This window comes from Platichthys flesus, chromosome 10 (genome assembly GCF_949316205.1).
Source record: "Platichthys flesus chromosome 10, fPlaFle2.1, whole genome shotgun sequence".
NCBI classification, from domain to species: Eukaryota; Metazoa; Chordata; class Actinopteri; order Pleuronectiformes; family Pleuronectidae; genus Platichthys; species Platichthys flesus.
Genome location: NC_084954.1, coordinates 17712200 through 17737224, shown reverse-complemented (window position 1 = coordinate 17737224; position 25025 = coordinate 17712200). Strand labels below are relative to the sequence as shown.

The window sequence follows — 25025 nt, the reverse complement described above, 5'->3', positions numbered from 1 at the left end:
CTGCTCTATGGAATTCAACTGTGTGGTTCCAGAAGGGAAAATCTCATACATTCTCTGAACAGGGAATCGGCCATAATATTTTAACCCTCCAAGGTAGACTCGCCACAAGCTACGAGATTGTGAAAAATGGAAATGTTTGCCACAAACACAAAAAGTATGTCCCATACAATTAGTTCAGTGATTCATTATGTTTACCACAGAGCAACAGTGATTTCCCTTTCTAAAATGCTGTGGTGTTTTTTTTTTAGACAAGTCACAACAAGGGACATTCAGAAAGGGATTATTCCCAATGGTTTATGATTGAGTGGTTTCTTCTCATTGTTCTAGTTACAACTGAGCTAAGCTGTTCTAACAGTGGACAGTCACTTTGATGCTGTATACTTTACACTGTCGGTTTTTGTATGTCCTTTGGTTGCGGATTACAAGATTCCACTTACAGGCGAATGATGTTCTTAACACTGAAGTTGTCCAGAGGAGAGATGTCTGGATCCTCTCCCTTCTCGTCCTGTAGAACAATCTGTTGGAGGATCCTGTCTAAAAGCTGCCAGTGCTGCAGGCTGCCACCACCGCGCTTATCTGGATGTGAGGTCACAGGCAGAACCAGTGAGGTAAGGCCAATTAAGTCATTATCAAAAGTTGATCTGATGAGCATGTTTTTCACACCTCAGATACAAGAATATATGCAGCTACTCACATGGCATCTGCAGGCAGTGTTGTAGGATGGAGATGAGGTGAGGGTAGGAGTCTGAGTGGCTCAGCTTCTTCTTGATCAGCTCAAACATGGCACCGGCACTCTTGGTATCTACATGGCTCTGTTAAAGGAATAAGAAGATAACCACTTGTTAATGGATTTTTAAATCTGATATCTATTTTGGCAAATTTGAGTCACACAGACAAAACAGCGTCATGTCGAACAGGATAACCTGACAACAAAATAGACTGTTGTCTAAGGGTAATTGTAGATTACTCACCATATCAAATCGTTTGGCCAGCTCTGAGTCATCCTCATTCCGTACCATCTCAAAGAAGTCCAAATGCCTGAGGAGAGAGAAGTAACAGCCGGTGATTAAATAATTTTCTACGCCTTCGTTTAACCCTAATGCTGCATTTGAAGGCCAAGAGACCTGAAGCAGTCTTTGACAGTCCAAGCCTGCACTTAACTTTATCATCTTAATACTGGTTACCCCTCAACTCTTTCCAACTAATGCTTGGAGTCTCAGAAAGTCCATATATAAAGCTTTGTTAAATAAAATGATGATTGACAGAACTTCTTAAACAGAGCGGTCCCTCCAAAGGACATCTGTCAATGAAGTTCAAATACACTAAAAATAGACTTAGTTTGACCTCTCAGATATATGTGCCATCTTTAACAAAGGATAATTTGCATTTCTGTATGCAAATCAAAAAATAATTAATACATAAAGTACATAAGTTCATGTGGTGCCAGAACATTTGTTGTGCAATAACAATGCTATTATGGTTACTTATTCCTTCACCTTCATCATACGCATGAGTCAAAGGTAAGGGTTACCACTTCAAGTACTTTTCTACAACCTTTTACAAGGCAGAGAAAGCCTCTAGCTGACCAAGAGGTTTGAACCCAGAACCTTTCCTACTGTGAGGAAACAGAACTAACCATTGCACCATACATTTTTTAAACACAAATCAGTGAGGTGTATGGGAAACACAGGGGTGACATTTTTTTTATCTGGTCGAGGAGTAAGCGCTGTTGATACTTCATTGGTCGCTGCTCATTAGGCTCAGTCTCACCTATCAAGGGTGGCGTTTTCATGTTCTCTGAGCTTGTCGATGACCGGCTGGATGCCCAACATCAGGAACTCGTACCTTAGGTGGAGGCGAAACTCCAGGTTGTCCTGGAAAGAGTTAACAACAAGACAGGAGATTGTTATGAATCTTATCTGCAAAATACTGAGGAAAGTTTTACAGGTGATACAGTCTGTTTAGAAGGATGACAAATCTATAGAGGACGTCAATGGCAGTGGAAAACAGGCAGTTGCAACTTTTATCAATAAGATCAATAGGATTAAAATGATTTATGCAGATATAAAATATTACAATCAACGAACAACCCCTAATGAATTCAAACTAACAGGCAGCTGGGCTGCTAGCTGTTGCTTCATCTTTACTGTACAAACAAAACAGTTGAATATAACCTTTGCAGAAAATCTGATCTGATAATTTCCATGACTTATTTTACTGCTAAAAACTATTGCGTTTTTCTCAATAGACTGACAGTGCTTTGAAGATAAGACGTTTACACTGACCTCCCCAGCTCCAGCGTTCAGCACAGCATTGATGAAGGACATGATGGCCGTCTTCAGGTTGACCTCGTCTCTGTACCGGCCTGTGCTCTTGTCCAGTTCATTCAGTAGAGTCTAAATGATGAAGATTGACGGGAATATTAGTCCATGAACTGCTGTGACACAACATGCTTGAAAAGCTGGTAGCCTCTCACACCCTTAGCTCGCTCTGTGCCCAGCATACTTCAGCAGCTTAATCATAACTCAAATCACAATTAAAAAGCCTCTTAGGTGTGGGATCACTCAGCCCCTGGTGTTAGCTTAGCACGAGGTGGTGTGATTTACCACAAAGCCCTGGGGATGTGTTAGATGTGGTTTGTTGACTCAGTCCTGCTAGTCACTAAAGCATCACACATTCCCTGACCTCCATAACTCTGGATGTCCTCACCTGGCTTAAATAGGGCCTGTGTGTTGACTTAACCTAAGGCTAACAGTCTGAGGCGCTAGAGCACGAGTCTCCAACTAATCAAAATGACCACAGCTTGATTCATTGGAGCGTTGCACTCAAATATTTTGTCTGCCCTTTCTCATAGTCACATAGTCTGCCCCATGTCTCTTCCCGAGTATGCGTGGAATGTTAGAGCTGTTTTCTCCTCTTTCGATAAAGATTGCCTCAGCTCCTCTCACCTGGAACCGAGTCCTCTCAGCAGCGTATTTCTGGTAGTGTGCCATGGCCTGCAGCACCTTCTTGTGTCCATCAGGCACCAGGCACACCGCCCCGAGGATCTCCAGCACCGCCACTTTGGTCTTGATGTTCTCCGTCCGCAGGCTCTGTGAGATGGTGTTGATGCTCTGCGGGTGGGCCAGGACGTGAGCTCGGCCCTGCGAGTTGTTCATCAGGGCCTTGATGCACCCAATGACCGAGGTGTGGACGCGGCTCTCTGACGTCTCGTAGTCCATGCTGCGCAGGAAGTTGAGGAGGCAGGTGAGGCCATCCAGCTCGATGAAGCGTGTGACGAACCTGATGGAGACATGGAGAACAAAGAGTATATTTAGACAAGTATATTAGTTGAAAGGCACAAGTCTAAGGAATGGCGAGTTAATTATTTTTCCACAGCTTGGCAGTACCATCCACAGTAGCAGTATAATAAACAAAATAGAAAAACACAGATCAAAATATCACAGAGCTCTAGGTATCGAATTTACTGCTTTTTCTGACCAACAGTCAAAAACTAAAAGGCATTAACTTTACAATAATCTGTATCTAACATGAATAGATTAAAGCATGAGATTTTAAGGGAATCAGTAAATCAAAGTTTCATAAATAATTCCGAAATCAGTGGTCCTAATTGATTGTTAAAGTTAAGACTTACATTTGATGATTTGTACAATTCAACAAGGGCCAACATTTAAGTAGCAGACTGTGATATACTCTGATTTTTAGTGCCTAAAAAAATCCTGATTCCTACATAATGGCTTTTACTCCCCCCGTCAAACTGAGGCAGCAATGATGGTGATAACATCACTAATGAGATCACAGGGGTTCATTTTCTCAAATCTGAAATTCATCCTTGTTGAATAGATAATTCACAGGAAAGTGACCTAACTGTGTCAGATTGGTGAGTTCCCCTTTCAGAGACAAAGCAGCCTAGCAAAACTGAGATGAAACCTTTTTATGGATGAGGTAATGTATTCATCAATAATGTGGATAATAGATAATGTATTATTCCAAATAATAGAAGATAAAAACAGAGGTCTGGCTAACTGGATGGCAGTGTGATATTCCATTGTCATATGTTGTTTGCCCAAGATGTCACAGCAGAGATGGAAAAAGCCACAGATAAAGCAGATATTACGTAATTAAAAGGCCACCAAAATGAAATGGCCTGTTGCCTTTGGTAACATTTTAATAAAGATTAGTTACATTTTGTCTATTTCAACTTTAAAGATTTGACCCACAAATGTTATCTAAATTCCTGCTGAAAGCCCTTAATAGCTGAACCAATTAAAGGTCCAGGGCCTCTCTGGGAAAGACGAAGATCTGCTGAATGACAGACGGGACACGTAAACATTGAGGGATGTCACATCTACTGAGTACACTGTGGGCTGACCTTCCCATTTGCTGAGATTCCAGATAGGCCTCATAAATTATTTCAAACAAATGAGGGCATGTAAGACAATATGAGAAAGAGGAGACAAGGACAAACAGAGGAAGAGAAAAGAAGGACGGAGATGGTCTGAGAGTGGAGATTTATCGCCATTCATGGTAACGGATATGTTGTTTTCGATGTCAAAAGCTTCATCGCCTCACACTGCAGTCTTTGCTCAGGCAAGCATGCATAAAAAAACATGAACAAAAATGTAAATCATCCAATTATTTTCCTATACTCCCAACCACACATGATCAATCCCAGATTTCCAGTACTCACGTAAGCACTCACACACACACACACAAACACACACAGAGACGTTACCTGGCATGGCCAGTAAATCTCTCCGAGATAATCCACTCATTCCCGGAGGCGCATGGATGAGATCAAGAAGATCATACTACATGCATGCATGCATACAGACAGCCGTCTTTGACAGAGAACCCAAATCATAGAGAACACACACAGGCTTTCAGCAGACACTGGGCTTCTTGTTTTAGATGATGTCTTGGACTTCACTCGACACCAAGGGGACGAAAAATACATTTCCAAAATATTAGATATGGCTTTATTCAGATGTAAACCAGACATTGGAATCAAGGCAAGGTGAGACCGATCCAGCTGTTAAAAGATTCTCATCTCGGAGCAGTGACAAGTATTTGGCCTGTCAGACGAGTCAGGGGATAGTAACACGCCTGTCCATGCGTTACAGGGCCACCTCAGAGTCTCCCGAGTGCAGGAGAAATTAGGCCGAACATCCTTGTGATTAATGTATTGAAAGCAGAGGGTGAGAGGTGCTGTTCTTGGAGCCTAGATTCAAAGGGGTGGTCGCGATTCAAAGCTTCGTTGGTTTGCAAGGAGCTCGCCAGAAAAACACACACACGAGCATCATCAGCCAATGCATGTGCATATTCAGTGGAAGTGGAAGGGCAGATGCATCCATGCAAACATACATGTGAAAATCCAATGATTTTCAACAGTGACTAATAATGTGCACTGTTAACTAAACCCAGGAAGCTGAAATCCAGCCACTCTCCCTCCTCCTTGTCTTTCATTCTCCCTCCAGTGAGCACTTCAATCAATGGATCCCATCTCCTCCGACTTTGGAGTCTCCTCTTGTCTCCTCCGATCCGCTGACATTCACGCTCAGTCGACTGGCGTGCAGGCCTCCTTTTTTTTTTCCCTTTTCTTTTCTCCCTCTCTCTTTTTTTTTGTTTTTGGAACAACCACTGCATTCTTGAAAACCCACTGGGGTTGCGTTCAAGACAACTGATGCATACAATATGAGCTTAGGCTAAGCTGAACAATACGCAGGCCGAGCCAGCCACACGCATAAACACACTCAAAGATCTCCAGACAGACAAAAGAAAGACGTGAGGACTAACACTTGGAATGAGACAAGATTAAACACAAGTGAACAAAAAATGACAGCAATCAGGTTGAGTCAGGGCCAAGGCTGGTCGCAGGTAATGTTAGGTTAGCTGCAGATCAAAATTCTGATGGAACCCAGAGATTTTTACTTTTTATTATATCATTAAATGTTGCATGTGATCCATCTTTATAGAGACCATTAATCTCTGTTCATCAGTAAAGCGTAAAACCCCCTCAACCAGAGGCAGACGATAATCAAAATGAGCAGGACAATGTTAGAAACCAATCCAGATGCTCAGAAGTAAGTTCAGAAATTCATTCCAACAAAATGGTATGTTTGGGGTTTGAGCTACACAGACAAAACAGTCCGGCTCTTCAAACTAAGGATGACCCCTGTGTGGCAGACAGTCGGTCAAGAGTTCTCCCTGCGCCGTCAAAGCCTGACCACACACCTCCAAACACACATGCACAAACTCAAGTGACCATATGCTCTCATGCCTCTCCTCGGTCCTGCATGAAATCACCACATTCACACACACAGACACTTTACATCTCCTTCAAACATCCACTTACCTAAACCAAAGAGCAGGAACACACACACACACACACACACACTAACACTTCTGTTCTACTACAAAGGGTCAGAATGTGGACAAGAGCCCAGGAAATTCTACAGAGGTTGCGGTAAAAACTAGATGATTGAGACACACAATATCACCACCACTCTCACTCAAATAAATGTTACTTGATGTGAAGCCCAGTGTGTAACTGTGATAAAATAAAGGGCCGAACATAGACTAATAAACAGAAACTGTCACACATGGACGCATATGTGGTGCTAACAGTAAAAGCCCTGGACACCATGGACATCTGTAACGTGAGGTAAAGTTGAATGGCATGGACAAGATGTTTTAATGCACTGGGTTTATCACTGAATCCACAAGGAGCAGTTTATATATGTTTATACTGTATATGTGTAGGACACAAGCTATGGCTTCTGTTACTTAACGAAGACAAGAGCACACATACAGAGCCGTTAATCAAACACTTAAATACACCACTGATTTACTATTGCACTCTTATAACAATAGCATAAGGCTGCTGGACTCTAGATGGACAGTAAAAAAGGATCAAAACTAAAGAAATCAACTTTTTGTACCACATTATTTTTTTCTAATAAAACCTTCCATTTATATAAGAGACATCACTTGAGGCGCTATATTTAAGCTGCAAAGTTTTCCCCATCTCTCCCTTTGCTTTAAAATGCCTGTCCATTCAGACCCTTCACCACCCCAGCCTTCACATGTAGGCTCCAATAGGGTTAAAAATATACACTCATCACTTTGTATTACATCACTGAAATCAAATCTGAAGGGGTGATGAAGTCAGAGCCTTGGTGCCAAACTGCAGTACAACTCACCGACACCTGTAAACTTCTGAGGATTTTCACTTCATCAAACATTAGCTGAGAAAGTAGATGAACAGTTTACCTCCCTTTTACTCTAGTGCTTTGACTCTATGCAAGTGGCTCTTAACAAGGGCAAAGAGGACATATGTAGTTAGATGAAAAGCCAAATGTAATGGGGATTACAGTAAAGGCAGATTATAACCCCTTTGCCTCACGCCATTATTTTCCCCCACCCTCCATCTGTAGACACAAACCTGCTTCAGTGGCTGGATCAATCTCTTTAAACCTGCCTGTATCTACCCACCCAGCTCTCTCTTCTCTCCACTTCCCCCCTAAGGAGCAAAGAGTGAGAAATCTGCGCTCTGAGAGAAGCAAAAACATGGTTCCATCCAAGACCCCTTCAAGGTGTGATACTCCACTCCCCCCGCTAATATAACTAGTAATATGTATAAACAGATATAAAGTTCACCCTCTTCTAACAGAGCCTTTGAGAGATCCGGCGGCAAAATGTTTTGAGGGATAATATTTGCATGTGGTGGTCACGAATCGTCCAAAAGGTTATTGACACAGGAGCGAGGGGAACGGCTGCAGTCGACTCAAGTCAATATTCTTGCTGGAAGAGATCTGCGGACACAATGTGCATGAGAGCCGTTCTGGGAAGCATCGCAACGCTCCGCTGACATGAGCCCAGGACTGCAGTGCATCCTGGGCCAGCGCAGCCTCCGTGACCTCTGTGAAAATCGTCCCAGTCCTTGTGGAGTTATTCCACCAACGACGTGACAGTGATTGAGGGGCACGATGTTTTGGATAGAAGAATGACCACACAGCACGCTCATCAACGCAGACATAGAGCAGACGTGCAGATGACTCAGTAGGTCAACAGTGCGCGTGTAAGTGCACTTAACAGCGTAGTTAAAACCCACTGAGCTCCTATGTATTTCAATATCTGGAAGCGAAAGTGCAATGTACACCAGGGCATGCAGATGTGATTCGACTACACAGCTGGCTGTGGCAGTTTGTCTTCAGATACTGGCCCTCACATGCACACTCAGTCTTCTGTGAGTAAACATACATTCCAGTTGTGAGCGTTCAAGCTCCATTTGACAGCTGATAAACAAAGCAATAACTGCTGGCAGGGGAACATTTTCGGCTGTAAATTCAAGTGGAAGAATAATTCAGCCAGTTTTCCGAGTGTCTCATTTTTTCTGGCTGTTTATCACATCTGGGCCATTAAATTAGATGAACAATTATAGCTTTCAAAAGCTAAATCCTGGTAAATGGGAAAGTAAGGCATCACTCGATTTAGGAATAAGATCTGCCTGCTTACAAACAGTCAGGGTTCTCTGAAATAGTGATGCGTTTTCATTTGTGTTGTACCAAGTTATCCTGCCCTCATCAGTTCGGTTCCTGCATTAGTTGCTGTGCTTCTGACATGTTAAAACACAAAAGGACTGATACAAGTGAAGAAAGCTCTCCCCTAAGCAGATGTATAACATGTTTTATTCCTGCTTGCCTAATACTTAATGATTTACTGGTCACCTCTTAAAGCCTCAATTGACCTTTATAATTAAACAACCTGAGAAAAAGACAGAAAGGATTTAGATCTAGAACACTACAGCCACAGAGTAACATGTGATGAGGATCACAAGTCAGCCATGAAGTTACAGCATCACAAATCAAAAAGATGCAGTACCACATCAGTTTGAATTAGTATACACAAAACACACATTTTAACATTAAGGGGATCTAATGAGGTTTGGGTGTTGGAAATGAACATGCAACCTTTTAAATAACTTTGTGGTATTTATTCACATCACATTCCATATACGGTAACTTGCAAGAGTCCAAATGAGCAAAACCTTGTCACCTTGTCATTTCAATGGCTTATAATCTGCCTGTGAGTGAAAGTGACATCAGTGGGTGGCTTTTTGACAATGTGCTGCCTTTGTGCCCTCCGCCTGGAACCCTGCACGCCAACAATGTTCTTGGGTCCTGTAGCCCTGCAGAGCGGGCTTAGGGCACAAGGACACCTCTTCACAACCAGACCCAGCTGCCTCTGTGAGATGCCAGAAGGGAGGAGGGTGGGGGCTGTTTCAGGCGGTCATCCAAAGGCAGGCATGAATCAAGGCTCAATACGGCTGGACACCACCATGTTTCACAAAATGCCGCCATAAAGACAATATGCATACACAAAGGGGATACAGAAGTGTCCCTTTCCCACAAAAGGGACACACTGTGTCACTTTGTGTGGGATACATAAAGAGCCTGCTTAAGTGAGGTGCTCAGATGTCAGCCAGACATCTTTTCACCAATTTGTCACAAAGCTGAGACTTGGCGGGACATGAACACACTGCCCAGGCTTCCCTGAACACCCATATTCTGTGGGACACACCTGCTACCCCCATCACTGCTAAAGTACTTAAAAACATCTGCGGGCTAATGAGCTATAACTATCAGAACGGCTGCAAATGCATTACTGTGTTGACCGAGTCACTTCAGCCCCCTTTGATGAGGTAAATTGAGTATAGTTAATAGAGGGAGTGAAAGTGAATACATGAGAGAAAAGTAAAACCTGGAAACAAGGTTTGGGTATTTATTCTCCTTTCTGACACTCTGCCATAACTCAGCAAACAGTTTTTTTTACTGTGTCCATCACACCTCGATATGCATAACAAGTACGTGTTCACAACCCCCCCCCCCCCCCCCTTCTTAACGTTAAACCTTTACCTTTCAGACTGCACTTTATGTGTTGTACATTACTTTAAGTAAATATGACATGTATCCTCTGAGGTTGATTATAAACACTTATTCCAATATTGGGCTAATACTTGGTCATGTTTTAGCTGTTTTAGAGGCATCATGTTTTCAGGTTATCCATCCATCCCATTCTTGGTAACACAATATCTGAATTCCCTACACATCAACATGTGTAGGGAATTTTTCTAGGACTCAAAGATTACCCAACAGGATCTCATTGGTCTCAGGTACAGGTCACAGTAACCTTATACGAGTCTGGAAAATATATTTATGTAGACTGAAACTGCACTAGTTGGCAGAGACATACAACCACAGTGCAGTATTTCTCGTTTGTGAAGGGGGTTGTTATAACATAGCTTTGTGCATAGTGATAAAATATTAAATATAGCTAAAGCAATTAGTGTGAGCTTTTCCATACCCATATTTAACCGTTTGGATTTTAAATAACACTTCCATCCATGATGAAAGCATATGCAACATCATCAAGAGGTGATTACTCTCCACTGTATAGAATACATTCAAAGATCAGCTTTATATACAATTATCATAATAAATGGTAAACTGTGAAGGAACAGAAGAAGCATCTTTTATAATGACTTCCATGCTAACTCTAGATGCAGCCTCTGGCCAACCTTGTTTCCAGGATGAGTGGTTTGATAACCCATACGTACACAGATACAAACACAATTATGGTTACAGGCGTGTTTTAAAACATACACAACCCAGACATGACCCAGACAATTAAACTGTCCTGAGTTTTTTTGTCCTTCTGCATATTAGCCCTGTCACTTAATAGCTCCCCTTGAGAAAACTCAACAACCCTAGTTTGGTCCAGACAACTGCATCACACAACTGGCAGGATTGACAGCTCCAAAGCAGCTGCTGACGTGACGTGGAGAGACAGAGGCAGTTTGTATTAGCGGACTGTCCAACGTCCTTGAATGTGTCTTATTGGTGATGAGTGAGCCTAACAGCTGCTGTGTAGGGGTAGACAAACTTGAGTCTAGATATATATAAATATATAATCTAAAAATATATTTAATTGCTGGTATTTCAGTTGTAAGTATGTAGGAACCTTTTCCCTGACAACAGACAGTGATATCTTTCCTGTAGCATGTTACAAAATTAGCTGGATTTCATATGTGTGAAATTTCCTCAACATGTCAAATAGTAGATTCACTCACCTCATTGGCTGAGTCCGAAGGGCTGTCTTCAGATCTTCCACCACCTTGTTCCTCATTTCCATTTCCTCCTCATCGAAAGCAAACAGGGTCTGCATCTGCAAAAAAATTTAAAAATAGACTCATATTCCTGACTTTTAGCTTTACCATAGCCCCTACTGGATGCATTACTTATTGGCATGCATTCTGTATTTTTCACTTTTAACAGAGCTTTTTGTTGTTTCTACTAGGTCAACCTTAATCATAGCTTGGCAGCAGTATGACAGCACCATTACCACGCTACCTCTTCTTTAGAAGTACATGTGCTTCTTTCAATTAGACCTAGCAGCACACAATCAGAGCCTCATTCGTAGGCTGATGTTTCAGGCACCACAAATCTACTATTTAAGTGAATTCCCTCTGTACTTTTATACGTCTTTGAAAGAACTGTTTGAAGTTATAGACACAAGCCAAAACAAGCCATGAAGACAATTAGCTCCAATCACGCTTTCAACAAAAAGGGTGATTAATAAAAATACACATAGACCAGGGGTGTAGTGTTAATGCATTTCTACATCACTCAAAGGCTTCCCTCAACAACATTAAAGAGCTACTGTGCTCCCATTAGTCAGGGCCATAGGGCTTCTGTTTAGCCTCTCCAGGCTTTTTTCCATGTCAGCTCACTGCCAAGGGCTAAGGTTCAAACAATGAGTGGTTCACTAGTGGAGAGATCTAGTCACAGTGGCAGCCCATTGATTTGCTTAAATGTCACCCTGTTTTCCAGCCTTTAAACCCTTGAAAAAAAGAAGATATACGGGTCAAAAACAGGGTGGAAATAGTCTCAGTATGACTGCTTTGGACATACTGCACCCACATGGCAAACTGGAGCCACCCCATGTTTGACTACCTAACAGCAGCTCTGGTCTGTCCAGTGAGCGAGAGTGTTTAATCTAGAAACAGCGCTGTCAAAACACCCATCGTGTCAACTTAGCCTCAACTCCAGATGGTTCAGGGACCTTGTGCCAAGAAGTAAAAGCTCTGGCTCCAGTTTCTCTCAACGAATATGCTTGTAGTCAATGGGAAGTTGGATACAACAAGTGTTGGAGCGAGTGAATGATTTGGTCGTGCTGCGAGCCAGTTCACCATGTCAATGAGTCTGGCCAAATGACTCCTTCCTACATCTGTTATTTGTAAGCTCAATCTAACCTGTGGCCAACATGCACATAAGGATATTATTATAGCTGGTTGGTAAACCAGCAGAAGGCACTTCCCTAAATCCTTATTATGGGAAGAGCCCCCTAGAGCCAGAACTGCACCTTCGAGCTAGTCGTCAGTGCGTCGTTAACTGAGTGAGTGATGAGTGCAGCTCATCAAAACCTTAATTTCATCCATGTGCGTTACCAAGGCTTCCAGTATAAAAAGCATTTGTTTAAAATAAATGAAGGCAAAACAACATTGTTTATTCACTGAAATTGCCCTGCAAAGTCAGACATAGGCACAAAACCTAATTAAGCTAACAAAGTACTGGCTGTAACCGAACTAATATCCTGTCGTTCCCCTGTGGCTAAAAACTAACAACTGAAATTGAGTGTAATGATGTGACTGGAAACAAGTGGATTAAACTGTCCTGTTGAAAGACATTTAATCATAATGTGGTAAAAATTACCAATATCTTTTCTCCTCCTGAGCTGTTTTTGCGCGATAGCTTTTGAAAACTGAACATTCTGTTCAGTTTTCAAAAGCTTTTCAAGTGAAAGAAATAGTTTGACAAGGTGCTAATGAGTTGAAAAAAGCAAGTGTTATTTTAATGTAGAACATAAAATTGACTTGTGTCAATAACACGAAGGCAGGTTTTCTCCACTACCTAACTGACTGATCAATGGCCCCAAGGTTGTTTTAGCATTTTGAAATGCTAGCTTGAATCCCTATTTTGGGGGTTGTGAGGTGAGATTTTGATTTCTGTGCATTTCTTCACATCAATGATAAATCACAGGCCTTTCTCCTTGCCACTGTTTTGGATCTCTTTTTCTGTCCATCTAAAGAAAAGCCCATCCAGGTGGGCGTTGTGAGGCCCCGCACACGAGCTAGACACAGCAGGGCTGTAGAAACTCTTGTCAGAGTCACAAGGACATTTCACTCATCACTCAGTGGCCAACAAGAAGCCTCAGGGCTCTGACATGCTTTTATGAATGAACATCCAAGATGCTGGTTGTACACTAATCTCTCTGGGCGGCAAAGCGAAAATGAGCTCATCCAGTAACCTCGGCTACTGTGGAAGGGCTGTCCCTGGTGAGTGAGCTTGTATCTGTGAGCCAAGCTATGAAGTCATGAACAAGTGGAGCACCTCCAAATTTGAAAAATGCTCTCTTGTCAAGATTCTGTCTGGAGCACAGTGGTGGAGCAAATGGAGGGCTGTAAGTGGGGGTGAAAAAGTGACCCAGGAAGACAAGGAAATTGGTTGGAGTTATGGTGAATAAAGGAGACGTTGCTGAAGTGGGGCTTGAACAAGAGCCTACTTGTGCAACAAAAGGGAATAGGGACCGCAAAAAATATTTTCAACAAGTTCTTTCATCTGTTACAGTCGTAAAATCGGAATTGTCTTTTTGAAAGAAAAACCAATTCTTTCAAGGATTTAATTTCAGGTGTTTCCAGTGTAAATCAACTTGTTTTACTTTCTTTTCTTCAAACAAGGTTCCCCTACCTCCTCTACAGTATTAGTGCAATTACTTATACTGACAATGTTTTAAACCAGATGATTAAAATTGAAATATCTTATACCGGCAACATTTTACACTAGCTTTAAAGCAATGCCAACATTTAAAAACTCTACAAATACCATATAGCAGACTATAAACAGATGATTTGCACAGTGCAAAGACCTGCTTTACAGTAGTATGGCAAAAATAAAGAAAAAGAAATGCTCAAACATAACTCTGACAGTGTGTCTGACATCTAATAGCACAGAGGCACCGCTACAGTCCCTGTGGATTTTAAGTTCGTGGCAACTTACAAATCAGTGCTTTCCTTTTAGTTCACTCAAAAAAAAGTTTATGTCTTTGTGAGTCTGCGTTTGTGTGTATATGCAGTCTAGGCTTTAAGAAAATGGCAGAAAAATACTTTCTACAGAGCTCCGGTAGCGGTGCTCTGTTCAGAGGTAACTCCTTCTTGTCCCATGAACCAAAACAGCTGTTAAAATAGCAATTTTCACTGTAGGTTGTTGGTCAAGGCATGTTTGCCAGAACAGCAAACAAAATAGCAATAAACAGATATTAGTTGCAATTACATTTTGGCCCTAAGTTTAAGGTGGTCTATATATCAGGGTCAGAGGCCATATGCACGGATCAGTCAATGGCCAAATAAGATAATCTTACACAACAGCAGTAACTATATACAGTATAACTGAGATCATGGAAGACGACAGTTTTTTAAGTGGTATCGTGTTGTGTATATTGGCAGCAACGAAGGCCAGAAATATTGAATCTGGTCATCCTTGCTCCGCTCCGTGTCTTTGACAGTCATTCCCACTGACTCGACTGCTGAGTGTCTAAATAGCCTGTTTGTCATCACAGTATGTGTGAATGCTGGGGTCACAGCAAAGGAATGTGGTCATGCACTTATGACCAGGAGTCAGTGGGGAGATGATAAAAAGCGAGCCAAGAGAGAAATCTGAGAAAGAATGGCTGAGTGAACATTGACCTCTCAGAAGTGCAAGTCAGAAGCCTGAAGTAAAGTTAAACACGCTCTCTTCAAACAGAGGGAGACAGACATTCAGACAGTGAGTTAGACTTACAGCAGCCATGGAGTTGATGCGATCAATGTAGTAGTCGGGCCAGCTGGTCGCCAGCTTGTTGGGGTCCTCTTGCTCCTGTGAGTGGACACAAAGACAGACTGAATCAAACCCAGCAACATTAAATCAGCTTTTACACGCATCCACACTGGTCAACATTTCTCTGTTGCCCTTTGAATAGAACTTAGATTGATACCCAAGTATGAAGGATTCCTTTCCAATCCCACCATCAAAACTTTGACTGATCCTTTTTCTCACAGGGAAAAGAAGCTGTCATTGGATACATTAAATGGACACCAATGTTCTGACCTCTGACCATATTCTGAATAAGTCCGTTTTTGAATGCTTTTGACAGACAGTGTGTTAGAGGTCAGGAATCAGTCTATTCCTAATGATTATGATGATGCCCTGACCTTTCCTGTAGAACCTTACTGGGATTTTATTCCATGAAAATGTATGTAAAAGGACAGAATGATGGATTTAAATGGAATTTGATGAGATATTCATGTTTCATATTCATGTAACCCAGTTACTTTTCTATAAGATGCAACATCAGCCCCAAACTACTTCTTGTGCACCAGGAACATGGGCAAACTAGACGTGTGCTGTTCAGGTGGCCAACACTTTCCATTCTGAACACCATTGTGTTCATTACATCCAACATACGGGATGACTGTGATGAACCATGCAGCCTCTTTGGGTTGCAGTGGCACTTCTGCAAGGGAGCTACTTTAATTTCATACTATTTTACTTTCTGCTTTCTACTCTAACTCCATACCTCAATATCCACATGAAGCCTAAATGGATCGGCCAGTGCAGCCCGTAACACTGCTCACTTGTCTTGTATTGCACAAAGATAGAAAAAGATGGAAAGGGAAGATCTGCCTTGAGGAACAAAGTGCACTCAACAATCATTTTCAAATAGCCCGTCAGAGATATAGTTCGTCCAGAAGAATCCAAGGAAGCGTGATGCCATGAGCAAACCAAGGCACAGGGGAATATTGAGACCACGTTCCTCGTTGACATCTGGTCTTGTTTAGCTTGGAGTGCTGGTGGAGCGTACTGGTTGCTCTGTGTGTGTGTCAGCAAGTGTTTGAAATGAATGAATATGCCACATTCGTGTTAAACTGGTTTTGTAATATACAAGAGTAATCCTATACCAATGATTTAAGTGTATTTTTCTTAAAAGGCCTTTTCTTCAATACACTCAGTGGGAATTCAGGATCTTGGCTGTATTCAGGGTTGAAAAGACTTTGTTTTCTTCTGCTCTGTCATGTATTGAGTGTGAAAGCCATATTACATACGTTCAGATCCCTTTTCAAAAATCGTAAGAGTGTATAAGTTACTTATTATGCCGTTCCACCAATAGATTATTCTTGAGTTTGTCAGTAAACTACAGTAGGCAGGGGGCTTAAAGGGCATCCATGTTGCAGCAAGAGCCCATCATGTCCTTTTGTGTACCCTCTTTATATGGAAATCTATACTTTGTGCCAACAAACGCCTACATGTCTAAAACGATAATTAAATATTTGCATTTTGGCATGACAGACAAAAGCAAATAACATTTTGCGTTGATTCAAACAGGTGAACTTTTTTATTGTGCCAGGACATAAAATCCTTATATTTGCTCCGGTAACCAAAATAAACTTCAAGAGCTAAACTGAGCAGCAGAAACAGCAACGCATTAATGTATATGGCTGGGTTGGTGTATGTGGATTGCGGCTCTTGACCAGCGTTTCTGATCCGCAGCATTCTGTGCCAGAATTTGAGCTGAAAGCTAAATCGCTCAACTGAAACAAAAACAATAGGGCTCACTGTACCACTCAGCTTGTGTTTTCCACCATGCTGCTGACACACTCAGGACACAATGCCAGACAGATCCTGACGCTGAGATTAACAACTTAACTCGCTCTCCGGCCCTTCAGCCAAATTACAGCTGCCGACACACCCTCAAAAACATGTCGAGTCCAATGCAACATTTACTCTGGCAGTTTCACGAGCACCCAAAAAAAGCAAACTACTGTAATTATCGTCTCGTTTTGGGGCAAATGAAAAAATCCCGACAATGTAAGGTTTGTTTTGGGGGTCCTAGGCACATTTCCTGCATATTTACCCTTTAAATGGAAATTCCAGGAGCTGCAGTGATGCTAAGTTTGTTCTTGTGCACTGCTTGCATGATCAGACCCTTCTGGGAGTTAATCACATTTGATGACTGGTATTAAAATCTTATGATAAGACGCCAGTTTCCATAGAGTGGAACCTGGATTAAAACAAAAGTGCAAACACCAGACAACGTTGGATGTGGAGTTTGTGCTGTTGTGCACACATTTGAATGAAAGTGCTGAACACTCATGTTCAGAGAGATCTTCTGCTTTTGGTTTTCTGGGTGAAAACATCCCCGTCGCGTGCTCCACCGCGACAGTTTAAGGTCAAGCCCATCACTCTATTACAGCAATTACACACTTTCACTACACCGTACATTCATTGTGTCTGGTGACATTAAATATGATTTACAGGAGGACAGGAATCCCCAAGAGTGTATCAGCTATATTTGCTTAAGGTGCTCCTCTTGTTACAAGCATCTGTTGAGGGATATATATTGTTTCTGTGAAGACTCAAATACCGGACGAAAATACACACTTCAAGAATACGTCCCTGTGTATTTGGCAGACGCTTAGATTTGGCGGGGGCACCTGTTGAAAGAGCAGATGGAATTACATATTTCCGCACCTCTGTTGTCTTGTAACAAGCCGCCTAAAATATTTTAAACTTCCTCAAATGTTTGCACTGAGACGATAACTGAGGTCAGACACTTTAGGAGTCCTACACACAGAGAATACATTTTAAGTCATCACTTTAGGAACAACAGGGGAAAGAAACACGAAATCCTCCAGTAGTTGCATGTTAGATATTTGGAAGTGCCTGACGTTTTCACTTGTTTAACTCTAAAACTCACTTACACTCTTAATAATGAGCAACATGTCTGCATTGTGGTGCATTGGGTAGCAATGTCACAGCAAGAAGGTTCCTGGTTTTGAATTTTGCCTCAAGCTTCTCCTTGTTCTCATTCATGTTCTCCCCATAGGTTTTCTCCGGGTACTCCGGCATCCTCCAATTAACCAAACACCCACTTGATGTCAGCAGGGATTGGCTCCAGCTTTCCTAGACACCCTCAAAGGGATAAGGGGTATAGAGGATGGATGGATGATGTGTAGGAGTATATGAAATAGTCCAAAAAATTATGGTATTTCACTGGCTGACGACTCCACACTCCTTCTAACACCATCATGGGCTTTGTTGTAACCCCCATTTACATCCATGTAAGCATCTTCTGTAGCCTGGATGCCAGACGAACTTAGCCCCGCCCACAACATTTTTGGTCGGGCAGTTCAGCCTGGATCCGCTCCATTGGGAAAAAATGATGCCCCGACCGGGCCAATCAGATTGTCAGGACAGGCTTTATACGATGATTGACAGATGATCAACGGTAACGTAATCAACCACGTCATCAAAGTGCCCTTGGGTTGAATTCGTTTTCAACACACATGCCTGCCGCTGGCGAGCTGAGATGTGTAGATGCTGCCATTGAGTCTGTTTTAGAAGACATTGACAGCGCATTCATTTTGAAAGAGGAACAGAGAACGTGGAGGCGACGCCAAAGCAACACACTAATCCCTATCGCCCCGGCACTTGGCTGTTCACAACGGACACTGAAGCGACGCTGAACCTCCGGGCAGCGCTAATAATATCACCCGTTGATCCAGTAGATCGCTGCACGGCTTTGTGCCGGTCACACCGGAGGCTGAAGCACCGCGCTGCGCCAAGGCTGCCTTGCGGTGCTTCAGCCTCCGGTGTGACCGGCACAAAGTTTTAACATGGGAGTGGATGGGAGCCAGCTGTTATTTAAGGCTTGGCGCTGCGCTGAAGCGTCCGGTGTGAACCCGGGTAAGTAAATAACTCACAATGCGTTGCTTAGCATACGTCACATACTACGTTGCTCTGATTGGTTGTAGGTCTATCCAATTGAGCGAAGAGGAATTTTACTTCCTGGTCAGTTGAAACACGCCCCATAATGAGAGCCCAATGGAGTGGTCTCAGACTCACATTCTGACTAGAATTGTGAGTCTGACAACGTCAGGCTACATCTTCTGCACATCAGCACATTTTCACCTTCACGTCTTCCAGTCTCTGTACTTTGGCAGCCAAACTTGTTCTCATCCATCCTCCGAAAGCTTTTCAACCACTCTGGGTCCCAGACAGGCTTCTGATCTATACATTGGCGATCAGCGAAATGTTTCCACAAGGTCTCCAGTTTCTCTGGCAATGGGAGTTCTCATCAGGCTTCAAACACTCTGTTCCCATGTGCTCAGAGAGGCCCGGGGGGACCCTGGCTGCAATGTGGGGACTTTCATGAGCCGTCCAAAATCATGAAAGTAAAGGCAAGCAGCACAATACAGAGTGAAATACCCTATATTCAAAGAGCACTTCATGGACAAAAAGAGAGAACTGCAAAAGCCTGCATTTAAAGGGGGAAAAAAGCCCTGCAAAAATAATTTGTCCTTGGCAAGAAACTACAAAAAAGACCTGAATGTTGTGTAGTCACTTCTAAAATACAACACAGATATTAATTTGTAGACCAAAACAAAAACATACATAGGTTTTTCAGGTTCTCCTGCCTACTCCCACAGTCCAAAAAACATGCAAGGAAGGTTAATAGGAGACACTGAATTGTCTGACTGTGAAAAACGTTGTTTGTCTCTTTATGTTGGCCCTGCTATATGCTTGCAATCTGTCCAGGGTCCACCTGCCTCTCTCCCAATGTCAGCTGGGATTGGCTCTAGATACCCCTGCAAACCTCAAAGGAGAAGTGGTATAAACCATTATATGCAGCCCTAATTCTGCTAACTATTCCAGAGGGATGCCTTTATACGCAAAGAGTTTAAGGCACTAAAAGTAAAGTTAGGTTGCTTTAAAAAATAATGCCATGGATTTTTGTTATTAATCACTTAACTTTTGTTCCAGGCATCTTGGAGAACTTGGAGTACTGCAGAACTAAATATGCTAACACAGAGACTGAGAATAATACTAGTTTAAAATGCAATCATCTCTTTGGCAATATCGAATGTACCAGAGTCAAATATTGAGGCAGAAATGGAACCCATTGGATTCTCCAGTGAAACAAATATTTATTTATAACAAAAGTAAATTATGTTAAATATGCCATGTACAAATTATTCATATGGTAGCTCCTTTCTAAGACAACGTACACGGGCCATCTAGAAACTGCTGCAGGACTTTGTTACAGCAAGCCATTGGGATGCATTAACTGTCATTTAAGTCAATATTTTCCTCATATTCTCTGCTCCAGCTGTCACCACAAATATTCCCGTCTGTGCAACGAGGGGGATTGTCCAACATTCCAAAGGGCCAATCCCTCTGCAGGGAATATTTATCTACGGAAGCCGGGATATAGAGTCTCACCTAGAGAGGCAGGAAATGGACAGGATATTGAATTCTGGAAGATTATGTAACGCTCGCCATCTCTGACATGTAGCTAACATTACACAAGTTATAGCACGCGCTCAAGCTGAAATCTTTGCTCTGGGTCACATTAGTTTAGGTGATGGGGATAAAGCACATGTGGCTGATAATTGAAGAAATGTGCTTTGGCTTCTTTGGGAGGGGAGAACGACTTCAGCTAGCTTGTGTTAAGCGATGGCATTCCCATTGAAGCATATGAGAATAACATTGAATGATTTTGGACAGCCAAACAACAAATACTGCACTAAATAGTATAATCCTATTTAAGCTACATTTAGTACAGTAGAAAACAGATCTGTGCTATTTTTTTCAGTGATTAGATGCTGGTGAAGAATCGTGTTTTGTGATCAGGGGCTGAAAACAGTGTATGTGTGTGTGTCTCTCTCTCTTTGTGTGTGCCTGTGGTCAGTGGAGCGCTACAAATATGAGTCAGGAGACCCTGTTTGGCTCCCGGCACTGAACGATTATCAGAAGTTATTAGATGTTACATCGTGTTCTCTACCTGGAGGCTGCTGGATAAGAGTCACGCTAGCAAAAACAAGTAGACACACACACACACACAAAAACACACACCACACACACACACAAACACACTTGCAGGTAGGAATGTGAGTAAAACATTTAAGTCATCCATCTCTGTTGAAGTTGTATGCTGCACATATACTGTATATAACCATCTCACCCTTGTCATAAATGCAGACCACACTCTCTCCTTCACAAACACACATGCACACACACACGCAAACTAACACACACATTCTGACTGGGTGGCTGAGATCAGTTGGGTTATGTTTAGTCTGAAGGCCTCCACAAGATGTTAAGAGTGAATATGGCCTCTGTGTACCATGACTAACTCGAATCATTTTACAGCTCTGCTGACTGATATTGGCCGAACACCCTAAAAGTGTCCAATAAACTAAACAAACAGCTTTATTTAAACAAAAACACAAGTTGATGTCGGAGCGCAAACTCATAAGGGATGTAAAACGTAAATGTTCTAAAGACATTGAAGGTCAAACCAAGCTGAAATCACTTACTGGAAAATATCACCTGGTCATGAGGAGGTTAAGAAATGTGAAACTTGAAAATGTTAATAATCAACATGTCTAAAATATCCATGTGAGGCTGCGATTTTGAATTGAAGAGCAACAAAAATTTCCCTCTATGGACCTTCACTCCTGCTCTCAGAAATCAGAAAAAAACGTCAGCATTGTCAGAAAAAAACAACTAGGAAATGTTAACAGTACATCTGTCAAGGGTATGTAGTTAGGGCAGGCCAATTCTCTGTTCTAAAGAGAGAATGGTTGAACCCACATGATAGTATGTTCGACAGTAAAGACTTTTTCAAAGTAAAGTTCACACGTGCGTGAAGTGGTCAAGAGGACAGGCAGTGAGATATAAGACAGTAGCAAATTACAGCAGACCTTAGGGGATGTTGACACTGTCAGATGTTATAACAGAGGATGACTCTGGACAATGACAGTGACAGGCGGTGGTCTAGTGGCAGAAACTTGGACTATGGGCAGAGAAGGTCTCTGGTTCGTCTCTGGTTTCGACTCCACGGAGAGACAACAAAAAGACAAACCTGGATTGATTTGTCCAAAAATCCAAGAGTCTCCCTACCCTGTCTAGTGCCCCTGAGCAAGGCACCTTACTCCCCCAACATCTGCTCCCCGAACACCGTACATGGTCGCTCACTGCTCTGTTTGTCCTGCAACAGATGGGTCAAAAGCTGAGATAAAATTTCCCTACCTGCATGAGTGTGCCTTTGCAAGTCTGTGCATGTGTTTGGGACTAATAAATGCATCTTAATCTTAATCTCTGTTAAAGTCCCTGAAGCTGCTGTCAGAGTGAGAGAACAGCTGAAATTCAGATGCTGCTCGGAAGAAATGTGCCAATAACAAGGCTCAAACTTGGCGAGCCATAGGTGATGATATAGTTTTGTCTTAATTGCATTGCATTGACAATTTCACTAGGAAGGGCAGTAAATAATTTTTCAGGATTCATGAGTCTTATGTGTATACCTGCAAGAAAATTCGGAGTATAAGACATTTGGTGATATTGCCAAAAATTGTTCTTTAAGTGCTACATATATCGAATGAATCGTAGAATGAATAGGTTTGTAAGAGGCCTAATGATTTATAGGATTCCATGTTATGTCGAAAATGTATCTTGAAGTTATACATTTATTAAGAGTTTTTGAATAAGCAGTTAGCTAGTCTATGGGGCTTTTAGGCGTATTGCAGCTTATTGTTTTGGTCCCTGTGAAACACTAATGTTACTTAATGTGTGATTCTGTGTGACATCTCATCAACCTTGTTCCAAGTAGCAGCAGGACAAGTTTTTCAGCAAACAAGGCCTGTTAAAATGCCTGTGTCCAGAAGCCTGTATAAATGCCTGTGTCCAGAAGCGACAAAATTAGCAAGTTGCTAGAGATGAAAGTCTAAAGACCCCGGAGATGTTCATCTCAGAACTTTAAAAAGATCAAACCACTTGTAAAAACTTAGTTTAGATGATGTTTTATTCATTAGATGGCCAAAACCCCAACTCCAATTCAATAAAAAGGCTTCTCTGTCTCTCTGTATGTAGCATGTGATTGCTATGTTAGCCACAAAAACTAAGAATACAACGTTGTGTTTGTGTGTGTGTGTGTGTGTGTGTGTGTGTGTGTGTGTGTGTGTGTGTGTGTTTCTAAGTTTAATGGTTAAATTGGTTTCTAGACTCATATAACCCATTTTTGGTTGCATGTCCAAAAACTGTGTATGAAATGCCAAAAAGTAGTGCGGTTTAAGTTTTTTTATTAGCCCAAGAAGTAAGAGAACTTTCTCTGGCTAGAAAGAAGCATTTAGTCTTCACTTGAGGTGAACACGTAAAAAATTGTATTTATAATATGCAGTTTTCACTGGACGGAAACAGATTGGCCATTGGCAACAATTTAGCGGTAAATGTGTTTTGTAGGTGAACAGAAACTTAGTTTGTCTCTTTGTCGTGCGTTCTGTGTCACCCTCCAAGTGTTATCTAACCCTAACAACTGGAGCAGTCGCTTGGCTGGAGGAAACAAGGGGACCAGTGTTTGTTGCCGACAGGAACGGCTAAAGGGAAATTCTGCTGTCCTCGGCTCTCCATTCCAATCACTCTCATGCTGTAATTCTAGGGAACACAGTGCAAGTACTGTTGATTTGTCTGAATAACCTGCAGGTCTTTCCTAAGTCTATCATGTCATGTCTGTGTGGGTATTTGCATGTGAGGACATTATTCAGGCCTTTTTATCTCCATATTCACACACAAAAATGCTGATTATTATCCGATATTGCACACCAGTTGTCATTTCCCTCATTCTCTGTGACATGTATCCATGAATAAAGAGTTTTTTTTTTTTTTCCTTCGACTTTCCGCTGTGCACATTTACCCCAGTTTTGCTCTACATTTCCTTGGATGGGCACACGTCTGTTTTTTTCACCATAGTCTTACAGGAAATTACTTCTGACTAAGAGATGGGGGGGAACAACACATTTCTATCCTACCTTTGAACCTGGCTTATGTGCACACTGCAACCCAGTTTGGATCCCATTTGCCCAAGCCACAGTCAAAACTCTGTTTTTCCGCTTCCTTTCACGACAGCACGAAGATTCCTCATAACAATGCCTGTGGTTGCTTAAGTGAGTTATTCAATAAGTGATATTTGAGTATTATTGAACTAGAGGCTCTCGTGTGGGTTCACATGTGCAAATAAGGATTCTGCCAACAATTCAGTCCCCTATGATACAAAGTAATGTATTCAAGGGCAATAGCACATTGCAAGGCCAATGGTTATCATAGTGTGTTAAAAGAAAGACTATATGTCCCTCTTCTATTATATTTTACCCGTATTCCATTTCATTGCAAACTGTTGTTGTGCTCCAGCTTCCATCCTCGCCTTGACATCCCTCTAAACAACAGGAATGCTCAGTAACACAATAGTGGCCTGAGTACAAGTACAAACTTTTACACATGCAGGTGCACACACACACACACACACACACACACACACACACACACACACACACACACACACACACACACACACACACACACACACACACACACACACACACACACACACACACACACACACACACACACACACACACACACACACACACACACACACACACACACACACACACACACACACACACACACACACACACACACACACACACACACACACACACGCACGCTAAGCCGGGCCTGCATGCCTAAGACAGTGGAAGGAGGGTTAGGGTTTGATACTCGTCCTACTTCCAAAACAAAACCTAAGCCAAATTACCAAATTAGCAAAGAGACACCAGGTTGGGTTTATGACTATCTGTTCAATTTTATATAGAACAAGAGAGAGAGAGAGAGAGAGAGAAAGAGAGAAGGAAAGACACAGCAGGAGGAGAGAAAAGGTGGGGGGGAAATCCCCTTTTCTTCAAGTACAATGTCATTTCCTGGTGGATATTCGACCACAAAGACCAGAGACCAGAGTTGTTGTGGAGCTACACGCCAAAGGGTACGAAGACAGAGAGAGACATTTTGGCGAGTGCAGAGGGGTGAAAGAGAGGGCTT

At 42.2% G+C, this 25025-nt stretch overlaps 1 protein-coding gene across 2 annotated transcripts in view; it reads right to left on the bottom strand.

The window, feature by feature from the left end:
- The window catches only part of daam2 (dishevelled associated activator of morphogenesis 2), a 95971-nt gene that overhangs the window by 24763 nt on the left and 46183 nt on the right, over positions 1–25025 (bottom strand). For both annotated transcript variants that reach the window (XM_062396660.1, XM_062396661.1), the window contains exons 4-11: positions 14898–14972; positions 11132–11226; positions 2949–3282; positions 2286–2396; positions 1771–1874; positions 972–1038; positions 695–812; positions 438–576 (exon numbers count right to left, since the gene is read on the bottom strand). In XM_062396660.1, the coding sequence (XP_062252644.1) occupies positions 438–576; positions 695–812; positions 972–1038; positions 1771–1874; positions 2286–2396; positions 2949–3282; positions 11132–11226; positions 14898–14972 (1043 nt within the window). The remainder of the gene's footprint in view (positions 1–437; positions 577–694; positions 813–971; positions 1039–1770; positions 1875–2285; positions 2397–2948; positions 3283–11131; positions 11227–14897; positions 14973–25025) is intronic.